This window comes from Myxine glutinosa, chromosome 3, assembly GCF_964187855.1.
Source record: "Myxine glutinosa chromosome 3, kmMyxGlut1.1, whole genome shotgun sequence".
Classification (NCBI taxonomy): Eukaryota; Metazoa; Chordata; class Myxini; order Myxiniformes; family Myxinidae; genus Myxine; species Myxine glutinosa.
The window spans coordinates 197002408-197020597 of record NC_136263.1 but is presented as its reverse complement, the minus strand read 5'-3'; the positions used below and the strand labels follow the sequence as shown (position 1 = coordinate 197020597).

The 18190-nt window shown below is 45.4% G+C and overlaps 1 protein-coding gene and 1 pseudogene across 4 annotated transcripts in view; both read right to left on the bottom strand.

Annotated features, from left to right (window-relative positions):
• The window catches only part of LOC137423903 (uncharacterized), a 36563-nt gene that overhangs the window by 2196 nt on the left and 16177 nt on the right, over positions 1-18190 (bottom strand). Inside the window, exon 1 of one of the 4 annotated variants that reach the window (XM_078774958.1) lies at positions 15690-15814. The exons of the other annotated variants lie outside the window; for them this stretch is intronic. Coding sequence (XP_078631084.1) covers positions 15690-15717 — 28 coding nt within the window. The 5' untranslated portion in view covers positions 15718-15814. Of the gene's footprint in view, positions 1-15689; positions 15815-18190 lie in introns of those variants that run through there. 4 annotated transcript variants of the gene reach the window in all.
• On the bottom strand, positions 4292-13257 carry LOC137423846 (uncharacterized; annotated as a pseudogene).

The window sequence follows — 18190 nt, the reverse complement described above, 5'->3', positions numbered from 1 at the left end:
ACCATATTTGACCGCCCGACATCGCCAGTAGTCGCCGAAAAATCTTGATCGCCGGTAGTCGCCAAAATATCCACCTATGTGTGACCTAGGCATTAATCTCTATTACAAATCAAAAGTCAAAATAATAAATGTGAAGGTCCCAACTGGGACAATGTTCAATGTTCTCCTTCCCCCCCTATGACGAAATGCCTGGGATGCCTGATGGGAGGGTGTGGAAAAGGATGACGGCTTCCTGTAACACACATAAGGATGATAGTTAGTTATCTCCCCCCCCCCCCCCCCCCCCCGGGGATAAGTTTTTGAGGGTACGTAAAAAAACTGATTGTCACACAGCTGGAGTGTTAATGTCCATCTGGCACACTGGTTGGCCCACGGTGGCGGGGAGTGCTCGGTGGCTGGAGCTCCTTGGAACCAGCCTGGTTGTGAGGGAAGAGCCGAGCGAGGGCACGTGGTTCCTGTGTTTTAGGTCCCGTCGGGCAGGGGGATCTCCGTGGTGGAGGATTCACTAAGGCGGGTGAACTGATGGGGCTGCTCGTGATATGTGGCCCCTGAGATGGGCGAGGGGGTGAAACAGGTGGCTGGGCCATATGAGGCAATGGGGCCTGTGTAGGGGTAGGAACAGGTGGCTGGGCCGTATGAGGCAGTGACAATGGGGCCTGTGTGGGGGTTGGCTCTCTGGGCAGTCCCACCACCAGGCCAGATTCTGTCCCTGTGCCACACGTGGGAGTGTTGTGGAAGGGAGTGAACTTTCGAAGGTGTTGTCGGTTCCGGATGGTGACTCTGCCCGATCCGTCAACACGAATGACATACTGGTGGTACTGCCGCACTTCAACCACTGTCCCAGTGCGTTCCCATCTCCCAGGGTGGTTGCCGACCAGGTTCTGCAGGTAGACATGATCGCCCACCTGCAGTGGGGGTAAGAGATGGGTGTGCTCACTCCAGCGTTCACGCTCCCTAGAGTGGCGTCTAGCAAGAGCCATTTCCCGTTGTGACATCAGCTCCGTCCATGTTTCATGTGGGGAGTATCGGCCCTTGGGAATAGGGATGGCATCACATATGGGTCTTCCAAACAAGAAAAGTGCTGGTGAGGCTTTTGTTTCAGGGTCAATGGAGTTCCTGTACATCAGCAGAGCCCGCTGGAACTTGTCAACATCAAGAGACCCTGAAGCAGTGACATTGTCCATCAGCATGCGCTTGGCCGTCTTCACAGACAACTCGGCCCTGCAATTTGCGTGTGGGTTTGCCACAGAGGAGTACCTGTGTCGGACACCCCAGGCCATCAGGAATTCCTGTGTTTGGCCTGATTTGAATTGGGGACCCCCGTCAGAGGTCAATTCTTCCGGGATACCGAATGTAACGAATCTCACGCAACCGTTTGATGAGGTCCTCTGCCCCTGATTCCGATCTGAAGACCATGGGCCAATGCGAGTATCTGTCCAGAATCACCACGTAGTCCTTGCCATTGTGGGTGAAGTAGTCACTGCCTATCATTTGGAATGGGTAGGCTGGGGGTGTCAACACAGAGAGGGGTTGCATAGGGTTGCTCCTGGCTATCCGGTGGCAGTGTGCACATTGGTCTCACTCGGGCAATGTCGATGGAAATATCAGGCCAGTATACCGAATCCATGGCTCGTGCACGCATCGCACTAACACCCTGGTGGGCGGCATGGAGTGCGTGGAGAATGGGTGTGCGGAGCGTGGGTGGTATAACAATCCTCCAGCCCATCAGTACCACGCCACCCACTGCACACAGACTGGCAGAGTAGCGGTGAAAGGGGCGCAGGTCAGCGGGGAGCTCTCTGCAATCAGCTGGGAACCCATTCTCCAGGTGTGTGATGAGGTTTCGAAATGTCATGTCCGAAGCTGTCGCCTCGCGGACCATGTCCCATGTGACGACTTGGATGACAGTTTTAAGGGCGGCGGAAGCAGCTGCAACTGTAGAAGTGTCATCGGCTAAATCAGTGTTCTCTCCGTGCAGGGGAGAGCTGGCTGTGGGGTTGTGGTGGAGTACTGACATGTTAGCGAGGTCAGATTCTGACGGCTCACCTGGTAAGTGGAGGCGAATGGGTTGATCAACAGGGTGTCTTGAAGCGGCATCAGGGCCCAAATTCTTCCTGCCAGGCACATGTATGATTGTGAACCTGCATGGCAGGGTCTTCTCTTTGAGGTTGAGGAGTCTCCTGTTGGCAATATCTGTGAGTGACCTATCATTCAGGACCTGGAGTAGAGGCTTATGGTCGGTGGCCACAATCAGATCTGTACAGCCCAGCACATAGTAACGAGTTTGGTGGAGCGCGTAGGCGATAGCCAATGCCTCGCCTTCAATGGGAGCATACCGGCTTTCAGCAGGATGGGTGAACCTGCTGCCCACTAAGCACAATTTCCAGCCGTCAGGGCAACAGGTAGGTGTTCTGGACTCGCACTGACAGTACTTCTGCATCATGAGGAATCCGATGCCATCAACCGACCAGTCTGTTGCCAAGCATGTTGGTCGAGATGGGTCAAACAGTCGGACACCCTCCTGCATTTCTTGGATGATGATGTCCTTCGATCTGTGGAATATTTCATCCAACTCCTCTGTCCAGGTGAATTTTGTGGAAGGCTTGAGTAATGCCCGGAATGGCTTCATTTGTTGTGCCATGGCAAAGGCGTACGCTCCCTGGTTGACCAGCCCGAACCAAGATCTAGCACCGGTGATGTCGGTTGGCGTGGGGAACTTCCTAATTGCATCGAGGAACTTGGCGCTGGGCCGTATGTTGGTCGGAGTTATTGTGAGACCAGCAAAGTCAACAGCGTCCTGGGCAAACTGGAATTTCCTTGGATTCAGCGTAATACCATTACGGGCGCATACGTCAAGCCATGCGCACGCCTGAAAGAATGCTGCCTCGACAGAATCCACCCACATGCAGGTGTCCAACGCACTTTACCTTGTTCTGGAAATCAGCGATGATAGCATCAAAGCGTTGGTTATAACCATCACCGCTGGCCAGGAAATCCTGTGGGGCTACCTTATACCTATAGCGTCCCCATGGTGTGATGAATGTGGTAAAGTGTTGGTCCTCCTCGCGGATGGGCACCGAGTGATACCCATTCCATGCATCGATCACCGTTTTCTTTGTGCCCTGAGGGATGCGGTCGGCCAGGTGGAAAGGGCTGGGCACATGGTGGGTTTGACGTGCGGCCTGACGGTTTAGGGGTTGCAGGTCTATAGTCCGCCTCGGTGTGCCATCGGTTTTGCCTGTCACAACCATCCGGGAGCACAATGTTGTAGATGTGTTTGGGCTGACCTGCTCCAGCACGCCGATACGGACATCCCTCTGGAGATCAGCATGTACTTTGTCCTGCCAATGGATTGGGATCAGTGCTGGCTTGTGGATAGCCACCGGTGTGGCATTGGGGTCGACATGAAGATGTAGGGGTTCGCATTTCATGAGATGCAGTGGTTGGTGCTCGCACACATTAAATGTTGTGGGCCCGTAATATTCGAGAAGCCATGCCTTCAGTGCATCTACATTCTCTTCAGTGGCCTGTAATCCCGGGGGTAGAGAGGTTGGTATTGGGGGTGGTTGAAGGTCACGCTTGGGACAAGAACAGGTTGGCTCCTCATAATTCTCTGCAGCTGCAGTCGAGGCTAGGTGTTCTGTGGGAGTGGTAGCTGGGAAGTTAATGGGGATGGTACCCAAGGCGACAAGTGCCTCTCTACACAGGAATGCTTTCTCCATGCCGTTGGACACATAACACAGCAGCCGTGTTGACCGGGGAGAACCGCTGGTGTCTCTAATGGTGATGTCAACCGCAATTCCGCCCATCACGCCTAGGTCTTCTTTAATCGCCCCGCGCATGACAACCTTTAAAATGCATCCCTGCCTTAATTTTGCGATCGATCGAGTTGAAACTTTCACCACTTATAGATGGCACTTGATCGGATGCATATCATAACTATGACATCATAGGTTATGTCACATGGTGGCCACATTGGATTTCATGAAAACTTTCAAAACACATTTCTCCTTGGTTTTTCGATCGATTTAGTTGAAAGTGAGCAATTATAGTATGTCACTTGTTTTCTTTTCCTGATAGTATTTGATAGCACACAATTGAAATATGGTTGAATTGTACATTTAATGGACATCATAGAAAAACAGTGCAGCACTCAACAGGAAGTAAACATAATGTATGTTTATGAGAAGCCATAACAGCAAATAAAATAAATTGATGAGACAAATACTTACACACACACACACACACACACACACACACACACACACACACACACACACACACACACACACACACACGTATGTGTAATATATATAAATTCATACATATACTCACTCAGCACAGTTCGAGAGAATTATGATATTGATCAATCAGTTTTCATCATTCCACAATGCTTTGATAAAACATTACGTTGTTGTTCAAATGTGACACTTTGTTCTCCCCCTACTCCTTTCCTTACTTCCTCAGCGCAATCATTTTGAGATCGTTGAGTCTGACGTTTACAGTTGAACAGAAATAGCTTCGTGATAGCTATAATATGTGGGAAGTACTTTAACATTCACGTTTGTTCTTCTCACATACACATGGTCGATCAATGTTCCGTTTTCTGTCCTTGGCTCAGTTACAAACTGACTGTAACCGTGACTTTCCATAACCTTTGCTAAAGAAGAAGATTTAAAGATATCCTCATTGAGATCTCCCATAACAACACAACCACCAGGGAATTTGTCTAACTCGATCAATAAGACTTTCAGGTTTTCTTTGAAAGTGGCTATGTTGTATGATGAGGGCCTGTATATAACAGCGACTATGATATTTCTGTCACCTGAATGAAATGCAAGATATTCTAAGTTTCTTGCTGGAGGAGTCAAAATCTCGCAGCGAGTACCTGTCTTAGAATACACGCCAACACCTCCATGAGACTGCTGCTCTAGGTCAACACAAACTGGCGAATCATAACTTTGCTGTCGTGGTTTGTGATGGAATGCAAAGTTATCCAGTTCAGGTTTTCCATCTCTGTCATTCGATAGCCACGTTTCTGTAGGGCAAATGAAATTGCACTCCAAGAAGCGCCTGTCGAACTGTATGTCATTTATATGTGATTTCAAGCCTTGAATATTGTGTAAAATTATTTTACAACCGATTCTTCCGTGTGTGCTGTCAGTGTGTGTTGGGGGTAATAAAAGATGGCATACTGCCCATAGCCGCTGTTACGTTTTCATTGCAGTAAATGGCAGATTGCTTGAAATTCTGAATTGTGAGACCTTCCATTGACGTAGGGCCACGTATGCTTGACCAGCAGTAAATATCTTTTCCAATGAGACAACAGCTTCCTTTAAAGTACATCCCTGGATTTTATGAATTGACCACCCAAATTCCAGCTTCACTGGAAATTGACATCTTATGCCACCACTGTTAGTAACTCGATCTTCCTGGGGAGCAATAGGGGTGCTATTAACAGGCAATGATAATGATTCTGCTGTATGTCTTCGCAATTTCTCACCAACCTTTACATTGTCAAACACCACATAAATCATTTGAGGAAATGTACTACCTGGAGTTTGTGAAATATGTGATACAGTGCCGAATACATCATTCACCAGACCATCAGACACATCAATGTTTTTAGTCAACAGAACTCGTGCCCCCACAGCTAGGGTAACTCTCCGGGCTAGATTGGTGTTGAACCCTTTAATATACTGGCCTTCTTTTCTTTGTAGTTTACCGGGTTTTGGGTCTCTGTAGAAATCTTCTGCATTAATAGCAACAAGATTTGAGCAGGAAGAAGCTAGCTTGGTGAGATTGTGTTTGTCGACTTGTTCATTTGTTGCATAGATATGAATGCAGTCAGGCTCTTCGCCAGTTTCACATTTCTGTAGAGTATCCTTGTCTTTGTCGTCTAAGGGGTCACACTTTTTCCGTGTTCTTAATCGATTTAGGATCTCTGCAAATTCGCCGTCTTTCTGTCGCATTATTTGAGTCAGCTCAGCAATATGGAACAAGTCTGCCCAGAGATTGAAGCCAACGTTTTCCGCATACAGGCTTTTGCCTTTCACAGGTGAAAGCTGGTAGAAGTCACCGATAGCAATGACACTCACATTACCAAAGGGAGCGAAATCACGGCATTGCTTTATCTGTCTTAATCGTCCATGTACATCTGTTAACAGCTTTTGGTCAACCAATGAAATTTCGTCAATTATAATTATCTGTAAACCACTCAACTTTGAACGTAAAGAGTTGATTTTTTTCATCACCGAGAGGCTGGTATGGTAATTTTGCATCCACACCGATTGAAAATGTACTGTGGATAGTGGAGGCATTGATGTTGAATGCTGTGACACCTGTTGGAGCTGTCAGTAGAACAGATACATCATCAGGATTTGGTAAGATAGGAGCCAGAAGTCTGGAAGCTTCATACTGAATTGTTTTTATTAAATGACTCTTTCCTGTTCCTGCACCACCGGTGACAAAGAGATGAAATGGTTTTGGCTCATTCCCGTTGCGTTTATTCAGACACCATTGCCTCACGGCATAAAATATCTCACGCTGCTTCTCGTTCAAGCATCGAAGCAAGTTTTCAGCCTCATCTTTTTTCACAATACATTGGTGGATTTCAATGCTGCATGATTTCTTTTCTTCCTTTAATAAGTCTGGTATGTCACTATCCTCTTGTGGATCTGCAGTTTTCTCTTTTTTGGTTTTCCAAACAGGTTAACCGTTCAACCTCAGTCTCTGTGCATATTTGTGCCCATGCATCACCCAATGGACCACATTTCTGAAATATCTCTTATGCTTTATCCATTGAATCGGCATCAAGTTCAAACTTCGCTTTGTTTCTCTCCACTATGTATTTCACTGGTTCAACTTCGTTTTTCCCACATTTCACAGCTCCAATTTGATAGAAATTTTGAAATTTTCATATTTGTCAGGCTTTGAATGACTCTCCAATCGATATGGCAGAAATAGCTGCAGCAAGCTCTGATAATACTTCTCTGACTTTTGTTGGTGAGAATCTTGGATATCTAATGACTGCAGGTTGTGTTCGTGTCCGTCTCTGTATATGTCCTAATCCATTTTGTAATCTGTAAATTTGACTTTTTCGGTTTACGTCCATTACATTGGATACCTCAGATTTTGAGAGGACTCTAAATTCTGAACAGAAAGAGGCAAGGCACATTTCGTCAAATAGTTCTTGATCTGGTCTATTTTGATAACGATCAGGAAGACTTGTCATCCATATCTGGTCAGCATCCAAATCTTTGCCTTTGCTTCTCTTCTTTAAAACATCAAATGGCAGACTCATTTTTATTGGATTGTCTCCTGTAGGAACAAACTGCACCTTTCTTGATGATTCTTTTAATCGTAAGTTGCACACTCTGAAAACGGCTTCTTGAGCACTAACCTCTCTGTTGTGGAGATAAATAGCACCTAATTTCTTCAGAGTTTGCTTAGCATCTTCGTTTCCATTCAATGCCTCTTTTCGAGCGTGCTCGAGTAACAGCCCCCATTTCTCTCTCAGTCTTTGAAATATATGAGATAATATAAACAATGCAAGAGTATGCGTCTGCAACATATTGGAGGTCCATATTGGCATTCCAACAGTGGAGGAGATGAGCATTGTATTGGTTGACCCAAACATCCTTTGGATTACGTTGCAACACGACATTTGTCTTCTTGTTTAGTATTTCATATGCTTCTTGAAACAAATCCTGATTTATCCCAACATGGGCAAACAAAGCATTGGCATGGTCAAAGTTGTTCTCAGTGTCTTGAAGAGCATTCCAAATTTTCATCAATAACTGTTTGGCTTCCTCTTTCGTCATATGATTTGGTTGTTTGTCAGGCTGCACATGCAATTTGTCAATGGCTTGACTTTCCACATCGTCATTCCTAGAAATAAAAGTCGTGTTTGATGGTGGACGTGGGAAATGGAACCCTCAAACCCAACCGTTCCCTTTTTCTGCAAGATTTGGAGTGCTTAGAACTATGCTTTTGAACAGCATTGACAATTTCATGCAATTCGTCGTCATTTAATGGCATCTCGCAGGTGATGTACTGATCAATAAAAGATACAACTGCCTCATCTGAGTCTTTGCCAAGTGTAGGTGCATCCTCAACCCAAAACAAACAGTGCGTATGAGGAGAACCACGCTGTTGAAACTCAATTCTATAGAAATAGTCCTTGATCTTACCGATAGGTTTGGCTTGTGACATGACGTCTTTCAAAAAGCTACGGAACTTGTGATCAAACATTCTTGCAGCTGTTATGGGATTCCTTTTGAGGATGAAGCATTTTTCAGACCAGTCTAAGTCATTTGCATTGCGAGAGTCTCCCTCTTCTTGGAGAATTGCTTCAATAATCTCTGTCCATCTCATGTCACCTGATGAAAATGAGCAGAACCATGTGGGTTTTCCTAGTTGTCTGAACATTGCAAATAAATCCTTTTGGGATACTTGCCAGAAGGCCGGTGTTCCTCTGATAGGCTTCAGATATTTGTAACCTTCATCACATTTCAGCATGTCTGCCAATGTGTTTCTGTCCATTAGTTTTTGGGCTGTGACTTTACTACCTTTAGCAAATGCATTCAAGTAGCTTTTCCTTAAAGCAATGGAAACACTGGACAACACTTGGTACACTTCTGACAGGTACTGTGCATAGAAAATATAATCTGTGTTCTGTGCAAATCTACTGTCAACTAGCATTAGGCGTGTATGCAAATAACGAGCAATAGTTATTTTTGCTACACGGTCGTCATGGTATGTTGGTCCACCAGTTGGAAACAAAACGGGAAATGATTTCGCTTCATTGCTCTCATCCATTAACAGCTTATAGTGGGGGGGCCAATGTTTTCCCGTTGAATTCAAATGTTAATTTGTGGACACTGGTTGGGTTGTCTTTAGGGATGATAGAAGTTGTAGAAAAAATATGTCTCCATTTTTTTCAAGTTCTTTATAGCGGCCATTTTGGATTATCAAAATGGCGTTTGTTGAAAACCGAAATTGTCATTATCTTGGCTTCTAAATGACCTAGAGTGTTAATTTTGGTGTCCAAATGTACATATTTGCGGATACTTAATCCAATAAACACACATTTATACACCTACATATGATCAAAAGGGTTCTTATGGCAGCCATCTTGGATTTTCACGCACTTATGCCAACACATATATATATTTTTTTTCCATCATTTTCACTTCTAAATCACATAAAGGCTGGACTTTAGTGTTCAAATGTACACTTATAATGTCTTTGTGCAATATTTTTAGTTGGCAGTGTTCATTGTTACATTGAAGGATCTCCATCCTCCTCATCATCAGTGTTATCGATTCCCATGGGGCGCTCCTGACCCGTGTTACCACACACCTCTTCATCTGCCCCACACATACACATCTCAGAACAGTTGAGATGCTGAGACCTGCAGGAGCAGTGAGACATGCATTGGGTCTTCTTGCAGTTACATTTGATTAGATGTGTGATGGCAGCTGGGGCTGGAGGGTCCTTGGTTGTGATGGGCACCAGCTGATCTCCTTCTGCTCTCCATCCATGTTCTGTTGGTTGTGGAAGCTGGGGGTCCGGTACATCAGCCTGATGCCACACCATGGCCTGGAAATGTGCACGAGCAATGGCTTCATGTAAAGCTCCCCGTGTTGGTGGCAGCTTCTGTGCCTCTAGCTGTTTCTTGGTAAACAGTCTCCACCTCAGCTTGCCCACATCCACAACTGTAGTACGAGGCTCATACAGCTGGCATACAAATGCCTCAATGTCACTTTCTGTGTCAGCTCTCAGCTCCTCAGAGGCCCCAAGGTCATGAAACGCAGATACCACCTCAACAGAGCACCTATTGAGGGCTTGCCAACATGTGAGCTTTCCCTTGCCGGCAAACCGACCAGTCTGGTCTGCTCCCGTGAATGCATGGAATCCTGGTAGGGCTGCAGCCTTCCTGACACCAAGTTCATGTACTATTGGTTCCAGTGAGATTTGCCTCTTCTTGTTCCCCACACCCGTGATGAAGTATGTGTCTTTGCATAGTTCATGGTACCGGTGGAGTGCTAGGATGAATACATCAGTATCAGGTGACTGAATGTACAGCTGTGTTGCACCTCTTCGGACGGCATCTAGACTGTGAAGAAAGATCCTCGTATCAGCCTCCTCCTGGGAGCTACGGAGATGCTGTACATCCATGCAGTTGGAGAAGACATCCTGCCTTGAAGTGACGATGAAGACCTTGGTAGTCCCCTCAAAGTGACACAGAGCTTTCTTTGCCAGATAGACAGTTAGCTCATCTTTGGTGTTGGTGTGCGACAGGAACTGTTTTGCTGTCAGTTTCCCAATCGGGGTGCTGTCTTGAACGTGGTAAGCAGTGGGCGGCTTGCCACCTTGGCGCCTCTCCCGTGTGGCCTCTTTCAGTGAATTTGGCAGATCATATCGGTCAAACACGAGGTGGACTTCATCATACCCGTTGGTCTTGCAGTCCAGTGTTGCATTGAAATGGCCAGCCCACTGGGCACATGTTTTGACCCATTGTGGCTTACCCATTGCTTGCACTAATGCCATGCCGTCTATGACAGTCACCTTCTTGGGAGGGGGTGGAGTATGTTCAGGATTGTCGTCGTCTGGCTGCTGACCAGTGCCAGTTGACTTCTTGGGTAGATCTTCTAGGATGCCCATGAGCTTGCTTTTGTCTGTGCATGGTAGTAGTGTCCCAGCCATTGCAAAGAGGGTTCGTGGAAGCGCGGTGAATTCATATTGACCTATGGCATCCTTCAAGTTGATCTCTGGTCGTGTACGTTCTTGTACGTCCTCAGCTTCAGCTGTTCGCATGATTGTGCGTGAAAGTAGCCACACTGTGTCCGTCGCAGAGTACGGCTTGGTGACATCTGGGTTTGACCGTGTCTTGAAGCTATACGTGGTACCTGTGGCAGATTGTTTGTTTGGTGCTTGGCAAGGAACAAAGTCTGGAGCAGTCAGAACCTTGAGTGAGCGGTGTCTGGCCTTTCGGTCATGTAGTGTCAGTGTTCTATGTTCATCTGTGGAGGGTGCATGTTCCCGTCGTTGGTAGAGTGCCCAGGCTGTAGCGTGGAGTGTCCGCTTCCCATCAGGTGTGTCTTCATTGAAGTCACTGTTGTCCACTGCAAAGAAGACAAACGTCCCTATGCGCATGGTTCTTGGAAAGTATACACCCTGTTCTGTCGTAGACTCTATGACTGAGTTGGCCAGCTGTGTCTCCAACCGCAAGATCCGACTATAATCAACAGACAGACCGAACCCATGCAGGAAATCCAGAAGCTTCTTGTTTCTGGTGGACTGATGGACTACAATGGCAACGGCAAGCTGCTGTGGCCATTCTAAGCGATGGCGGAATGGTGCATCTGGCTCTTTGGGCTTGTACGTGACTTGGCGTTTTGACTTGTAGCCGTACATGATGTTCTGACTGATGGTTATAACATCTCGATGAATAGTGGCTGAGCGCATAGTCTCTGGCTCAATGCTCGTGGCTGGTCCTTCCAGTAGCCAGCGGAGGAAAGCATAGAGTACTTTGGGTACATGCTTTTCAGCATCATCAGTGTTCATTTCTCCTTCAAATTGCCATGGGTGCTTGTTCTGACAAGCAATGGCACTGCGGAGAACAGAGGCACTCTCAAACAGTTGTTCGATGTTTTTTTCATTTGTCTTCGTCATTGCATCTTCGACAGCTGCATCACGCACGGCAGTGGAGAATACACAGTCTGACTCGTTTCGACGTTTTGGTTTCATGAAGTGAACGTCATCAATGTGAGAGTTGATTTTCTCCTTCATGCCTTGGGTAGTAGGTGATGGGACATTGTGCACACCATTATTGTCAAGAATCCTGGAGTAAACCGACTTCAGGTCAGACATGTTGAGAATTTCACCAGCTTGGAGTAGAGAGCGAACAAGGCTGACAAACTCAATGTCTGCGGCTATTTTGATAACATTAGTTTCTTGCAGTATGTGTTCTTTGTCATCACTTGATGTCCCACTCTTGGGAGCACGTTGGACATTCTGCACCCAGCATGGGAGATGATACTTGACGTCGATCGCATGAGCATCATGTGCACTGATGGCAGCACTCAGCTGAACTTTCCACTTGTGGTTGCTGCCTTCTTCAACAGCTTTCTTCAGCTGTTTACCTGCGTTGAACGTGCATACAACATGTACACTTTCCTTAGTGACCTCTTGACAGAAGAAACAAAGGTCTCTGTTGAATGGAGTTGATGATGAACGTGTGAAGCGAAGAGTCTCGTCTTGCGTAGAACCTGAGGTACTTGCAGCGGCAGGTGCAGAAGAAGGACGTCCACACCTCTTATGAAGATGCTGGGTGTCGCCATGTTCGCAGGCTTTCTGGTGGCGAACTCTAGCACGCTCCAGGTGAGCAGTGTTGCATGTAGATCCATAACATGCCCGGTGCCACTTTGCTTTATTGTTCCTCAAGTCAGTGGCAGTGAAACAGCTTAATCGTTCGCTGATCTGTTTGAAGTCGGCATCACCATATCGTGCCCTCTCCTGGATGAACTGGAGAAACTTTGCATATGAGCCCAGTGCTGGCTCAGTCACTAGTGCACCTTGGGGATCCTGGCACTGAATGCAAAGTGTGAAATCAGTTTCTTTCTTGGTTTTCTTGCTTTTTGGCTCCATCATAGCTCAGGGTCACGAATCTGGAACATACAAATAACAAATAACAATTAAGATAGATGTGCATTAAGTTAGATTTTGGACACTGGTTCGGCTGTGCCATAAAAACCTATTTTTATCCCTTGTAGGTTATTAAAGAAGGTTTCATTCAATTCTCTATCCCCAAAAATGTACAACTGGACACCAGAATCGAAACTCTAGGTCATTTAGAAGCCAAGATAATGGAATTTTACGTTTTCGATATCCGCCATTTTGAAAATCCAAAATGGCCGCCATAAAGAACTTGAAACAATTGGAGACATATTTTTTCTAGAACTTATATCATCCCTAAAGACAGCCCAACCAGTGTCCAAAAATTAACAAGCAATTTCACCGGGCATTTCAATCTGCTACATTGGCCCCCCCACTATTAACCGGATTATTGCCTTCAGCAGGAGCGATACAAAGGATATCGTCAAAATGGTGATCAAGAACTTCCTGTCCGATATCTACCGATTGAGGGCAACTGTCCATGTACATTCCATGGTCTTCCAAGTCAGGCTCTCGGGTTTTGTTTTCAGAGATCTCGGTTTCTGTCAAATCAGGCAATGTGTCATCTCTGTCCATGTCGTTTATTTCGTCTTCGTTTTCTTCAACAACATTAGGGAGAGAATTAACCCAGTGTTTGTTGAATTTAACATCACCATACCACTTGGTGTTGGCAACTAGAAACTTGAGGGCATTTTTGACATGAGCTGAATTGACAAATTTATAAAGATGATGTCCCTTGTAGGAGATTCTTCTCTTTAGCTTCACCCTTATGATCTGATCATCTGATTCAGCCCGAGGTAAAACACTTGTGGATTTCTCTATATCGGAGGGAACGCATATACAACTGGCCCATGGACTCCATACTGTCCACCTTGAGGAAGCCCACTCAATTTTGCAAATGGAATATGCAATGCCATGAGATACTGCTCTAATGAATTAAGACATTGAAGTTCTTCAGGAATCGGCTCCAAATGCAAATTATTAGCAACGGCGTCGGCTGGCAGCTCTCCACACAGAATTTTCCGGTGGCCAGTGAAACAAATCCATAGTTTTGACAAAGGGGTTCTTTTCAGAGGACACTCTTCAGAAGAACTTGTAGAACACTCATGGAAATATGTCTCGGTAATGCACTTTTTAGACATTGCTTTTACCAGCAAGCCCTTTTGTTCATAGGATTCTCTTCTACAAGTCAATACTTGATTTTTTTTAAAACGCTGATGGCACACGCAACAGATATGATTTGGTCCATGAGAAACCTTTTCCTTGAACTTTGCTATAATGTTTGTCATTTCCTTATTTTTGGTTTGTTTTTTACATCTAGCCTCAACATTTCTTTGTTTCAAGGTTTCTCTGTGTACATTGCTACTTTTGTATTTATTTACGCTACGAGCTCTTGCATCTTCCCGATGGCATTCAATTTTGGAATACTTTGTCTTGCTACATGCCTTCACCGACTCCCTGTGGCCCTCATCATGTTTATACTTTGTCTTGCTATACGCCTTCACCGACTCCTTGTGGCCCTCGTCATGTTTATACTTTGTCTTGCTATACGCCTTCACCGACTCCTTGTGGCCCTCGTCATGTTTATACTTTGTCTTGATAGCTCTTTTCCTAGTTTCCTGATGCTCTTTATCATTTTCATATTTCAGCCTACTATGTGCTTTTCTTCTGGCTTTGTCATTTGAATCATTTTCATATCTGTCTTGTGTGTATGCTTTCTTTGTCTGCCTATAGAGATTGTTGTCAACATATGGGTTTCTCATCGGTTTATTAACAGAAAGTTTACTTTTTGTTCTTTTCTGCTTTTGACGAAATTTCTCTGATTTTTTTGCCGCAGTCCTTTCCATTTTTTCCCTTTACCACCAAGCGTGAACATTTGATCCATACTGTTGCATGTTAATGAGATCTCACTCCCACTTAACACTTCATGTTTATCCATGTCGGTTCCAAATTTGAGTGATGGAATTGGACTTCCACAATTGATACCTGTGCAATGTCTTTCACTTTCTGCAGACAGTTTTACACATTCAACAATTTCATAATGGTTCTGGTGGAGGTGCTTCAAGTATATACCTCCTCTTGAATGAAAATCATTTGGGTGCACCTGTGATCCTGAATATCTCAACCATCTTGTTGAAAATGTAAATATGTCAGTTTGTAGCAGGTCAGATGCAGCTAGAATTTCCAACTCAGTCGCCCATGTTTGAACATATTTCATTTGAGATGATTGGATGTACTGAGGAACTGATGAAAATCCTTCCCTTAAAAATGGCTTGAAAGCACAGTGGTGGTCGAAAAGATGTTTTACAATTGCCAGACGAATCTTTCTATGATTTTCTTCTGTGCCAGATATGGAATAGGACAAGGCCCTGAAGAAGCAATTACCGTCCATTTTTATAGCTTTGGTTTTACATGGATCACCTATTGTAGCAGTGCCATTGGTTTGTGAGGAATATTGTTGGCATATTTTCCCGAGACCAAGTTTGGCACACAAATTTGTACAAACTTCTGTACTAAGCGGATGAAAAGAGTATTGCGTGGTCAATTTTTACGATGAAAACATCAATTTCATTTGGTGCAGAGGGTCTCACTGTATCTACAGTGTCCTCACAGGCAACTACACCATCCATTCCTGTCACTTCAAATGGTGTGTTCTCTGCTGTGTTCATTGATGCCGCTAGCCTCAAGCAGTGTTCGTAAACTTCTTGCAGACTTGTGTATTTCATCAATATGGATCGTCCATCACATACTTGTGTTCCAGTGCTACTTCTGGAATGTGAGTCGAACACGCAAAACAGATGTTCTTTCTTTAAAACTGCAAAGGTTGTTTGTGCAAAGTTTACGAAGCAGGAGTGATATTGTTCGAGAGCTGTTTTCAAGGCGTCATTCAAAGGCATTAGGAAAGGAAAGTCATCAGAGACATTTGTACTGTCATTCAACAGTCCAACCAATGACCACGTTTTAATACAAAGTTTCTGTCAAATAATTTGACTACCTGGCACACAGACCTGGCACAGGTGCAAATTTTCCTTGCATAGGTTGGTGGTTGCCCGGCAAAGGTGGGACGTGGGCTGGCAGAGGTGAGAGGTGGGCCGGCAGAGGTGAGAGGTGGGCCGGCAGACGTGGGACGTGGGCCGGCAGAGGTGGGACGTGGGCCTGCAGAGGTGGGACGTTGGCCGGCAGAGGTGGGACGTTGGCCGGCAGAGGTGGGACGTTGGCCGGCAGAGGTGGGACGTTGGCCGGCAGAGGTGGGACGTTGGCCGGCAGAGGTGGGACGTTGGCCGGCAGAGGTGGGACGTTGGCCGGCAGAGGTGGGACGTTGGCCGGCAGAGGTGGGACGTTGGCCGGCAGAGGTGGGACGTTGGCCGGCAGAGGTGGGACGTTGGCCGGCAGAGGTGGGACGTTGGCCGGCAGAGGTGGGACGTTGGCCAGTTTCGACGCTGGCCAGCTTCGACGCCTGTTTCTCTCTCCATAGCTTTAATGCTTCCTGCTTCTTTGAAGTTTTTGTCTTCGGCATTTCTGTCAACTATGGAAATTAAGAGAACTAGGACGTGGCCGTACGTGGGTGCCCGTTCCTTGCCAAAAAAAAAAAAAAAAAAAAAATTCCCAAATTTTAATCAAGTTTACCTCCCTGTCTTTGCTAGCCATGACATTCGATGCCATTGACCATTGCCACTCCTACGCCACGGTGAGGCGACAGGGTAGGATTTGTAGGAGACCTGAAAGTGCAGTGTCAGTATGTATTCCATGTTTGAATTGTTTTAGTTTTAAAATAGTTTAAAAAAAAAAAGGTTTGCAAAGCATACCACCAAATTGAGATGTATTTCGTTGGCAAGCATGTTGAGTAGAGCTGAATTCCTAAACACTTCCAAAGGCCACACCGTTTCGACATTTGGAAACAAAAAAGAAGTTGTGCACTTTTTTTGATGAATTCTTTTCGAAACAATTTTTCTTCAATAAACAATTAATAAAAAAAATTGTCTACATGTACATTGTACACACCTTTATGTCGTTAGCACCTCTTCATAAACAACATTGCAGAGGAAACGGCGCTTCTTCTTTGTTTCCTCGTCCTGGGCAAGAATGCGGAGGCTGCTGGATCTGCCAACCCTACAGGCCGCCACGTAGAACTGACAATGGCTGAAGAAGTCTCTTGGGCAGAAGATCCCAACATGGTGTAGCGACTGCCAAAAGAAGTTGTGCACTTTTTTTGATGAATTCTTTTCGAAACAATTTTTCTTCAATCAATAAATAAATAATAATAATTGTCCACATGTACACACCTGTATGTCGTTAGCAGCTCTTCATAAACAACATTGCTGAGGAAACGGCACTTCTCCAGGAGATCCTAACATGGTGTACGACTGCCAAAAAAAGTTGTGCACTTTTTTTGATGAATTCTTTTCGAAACAATTTTTCTTCAATAAATAAATAATAATAAAAATTGTCTACATGTACATTGTACACACCTTTATCTCGTTAGCACCTCTTCATAAACAACATTGCTGAGGAAACGGCGCTTCTTCTTTGTTTCCTCGTTCTGGGCAAGAATGCGGAGGCTGCTGGATCTGCCAACCCTACAGGCCGCCACGTAGAACTGACAATGGCTGAAGAAGTCTCTTGGGCAGAAGATCCCAACATGGTGTAGCGACTGCCAAAAGAATGTGCACTTTTTTTGATGAATTCTTTTCGAAACAATTTTTCTTCAATCAATAAATAAATAATAAAAAGTGTCCACATGTACACACCTGTATCTCGTTAGCAGCTCTTCATAAACAACATTGCTGAGGAAACGGCACTTCTCCAGGAGATCCTAACATGGTGTACGACTGCCAAAAAAAGTTGTGCATTTTTTTTGATGAATTCTTTTCGAAACAATTTTTCTTCAATAAATAAATAATAATAAAAATTGTCTACATGTACATTGTACACACCTTTATCTCATTAGCACCTCTTCATAAACAACATTGCTGAGGAAACGGCGCTTCTTCTTTGTTTCCTCATCCAGGGCAAGAATGCGGAGGCTGCTGGATCTGCCAACCCTACTGGCCGCCACGTAGAACTGACCATGGCTGAAGAAGTCTCTTGTGCAGAAGATCCCAACATGGTGTAGCGACTGTCCTTGGGATTTATTCACAGTCATGGCAAAGCAGGGTCGTACCGGAAACTGCCGACGCCGCAGAGTGAACGGGAACATGTTGTCAGATGGACTCAAGGTTATGCGTGGAATGAGCAATGTGCGTCCAGAATTGACACCCATCACAGATTTTGCAACCAACAGATTTGGAAGGATCTGAAGTATGATGTACCTTGAGCCATTGCAGTGCCCGCTTTGCTGGTCGAAGTTTCGCAGCAGCATGATTACCATACCCACCTTGAGAGAGATTCGATGTGGAGGCATACCAGATGGACAGAGGGTGTTCAGGAACTCAGGCGGATACAAATGATCACCCTCAGATTCCGCTGTATCGACGCTACAGCAAACATGTTCCTCCCCTGGAAATATGGT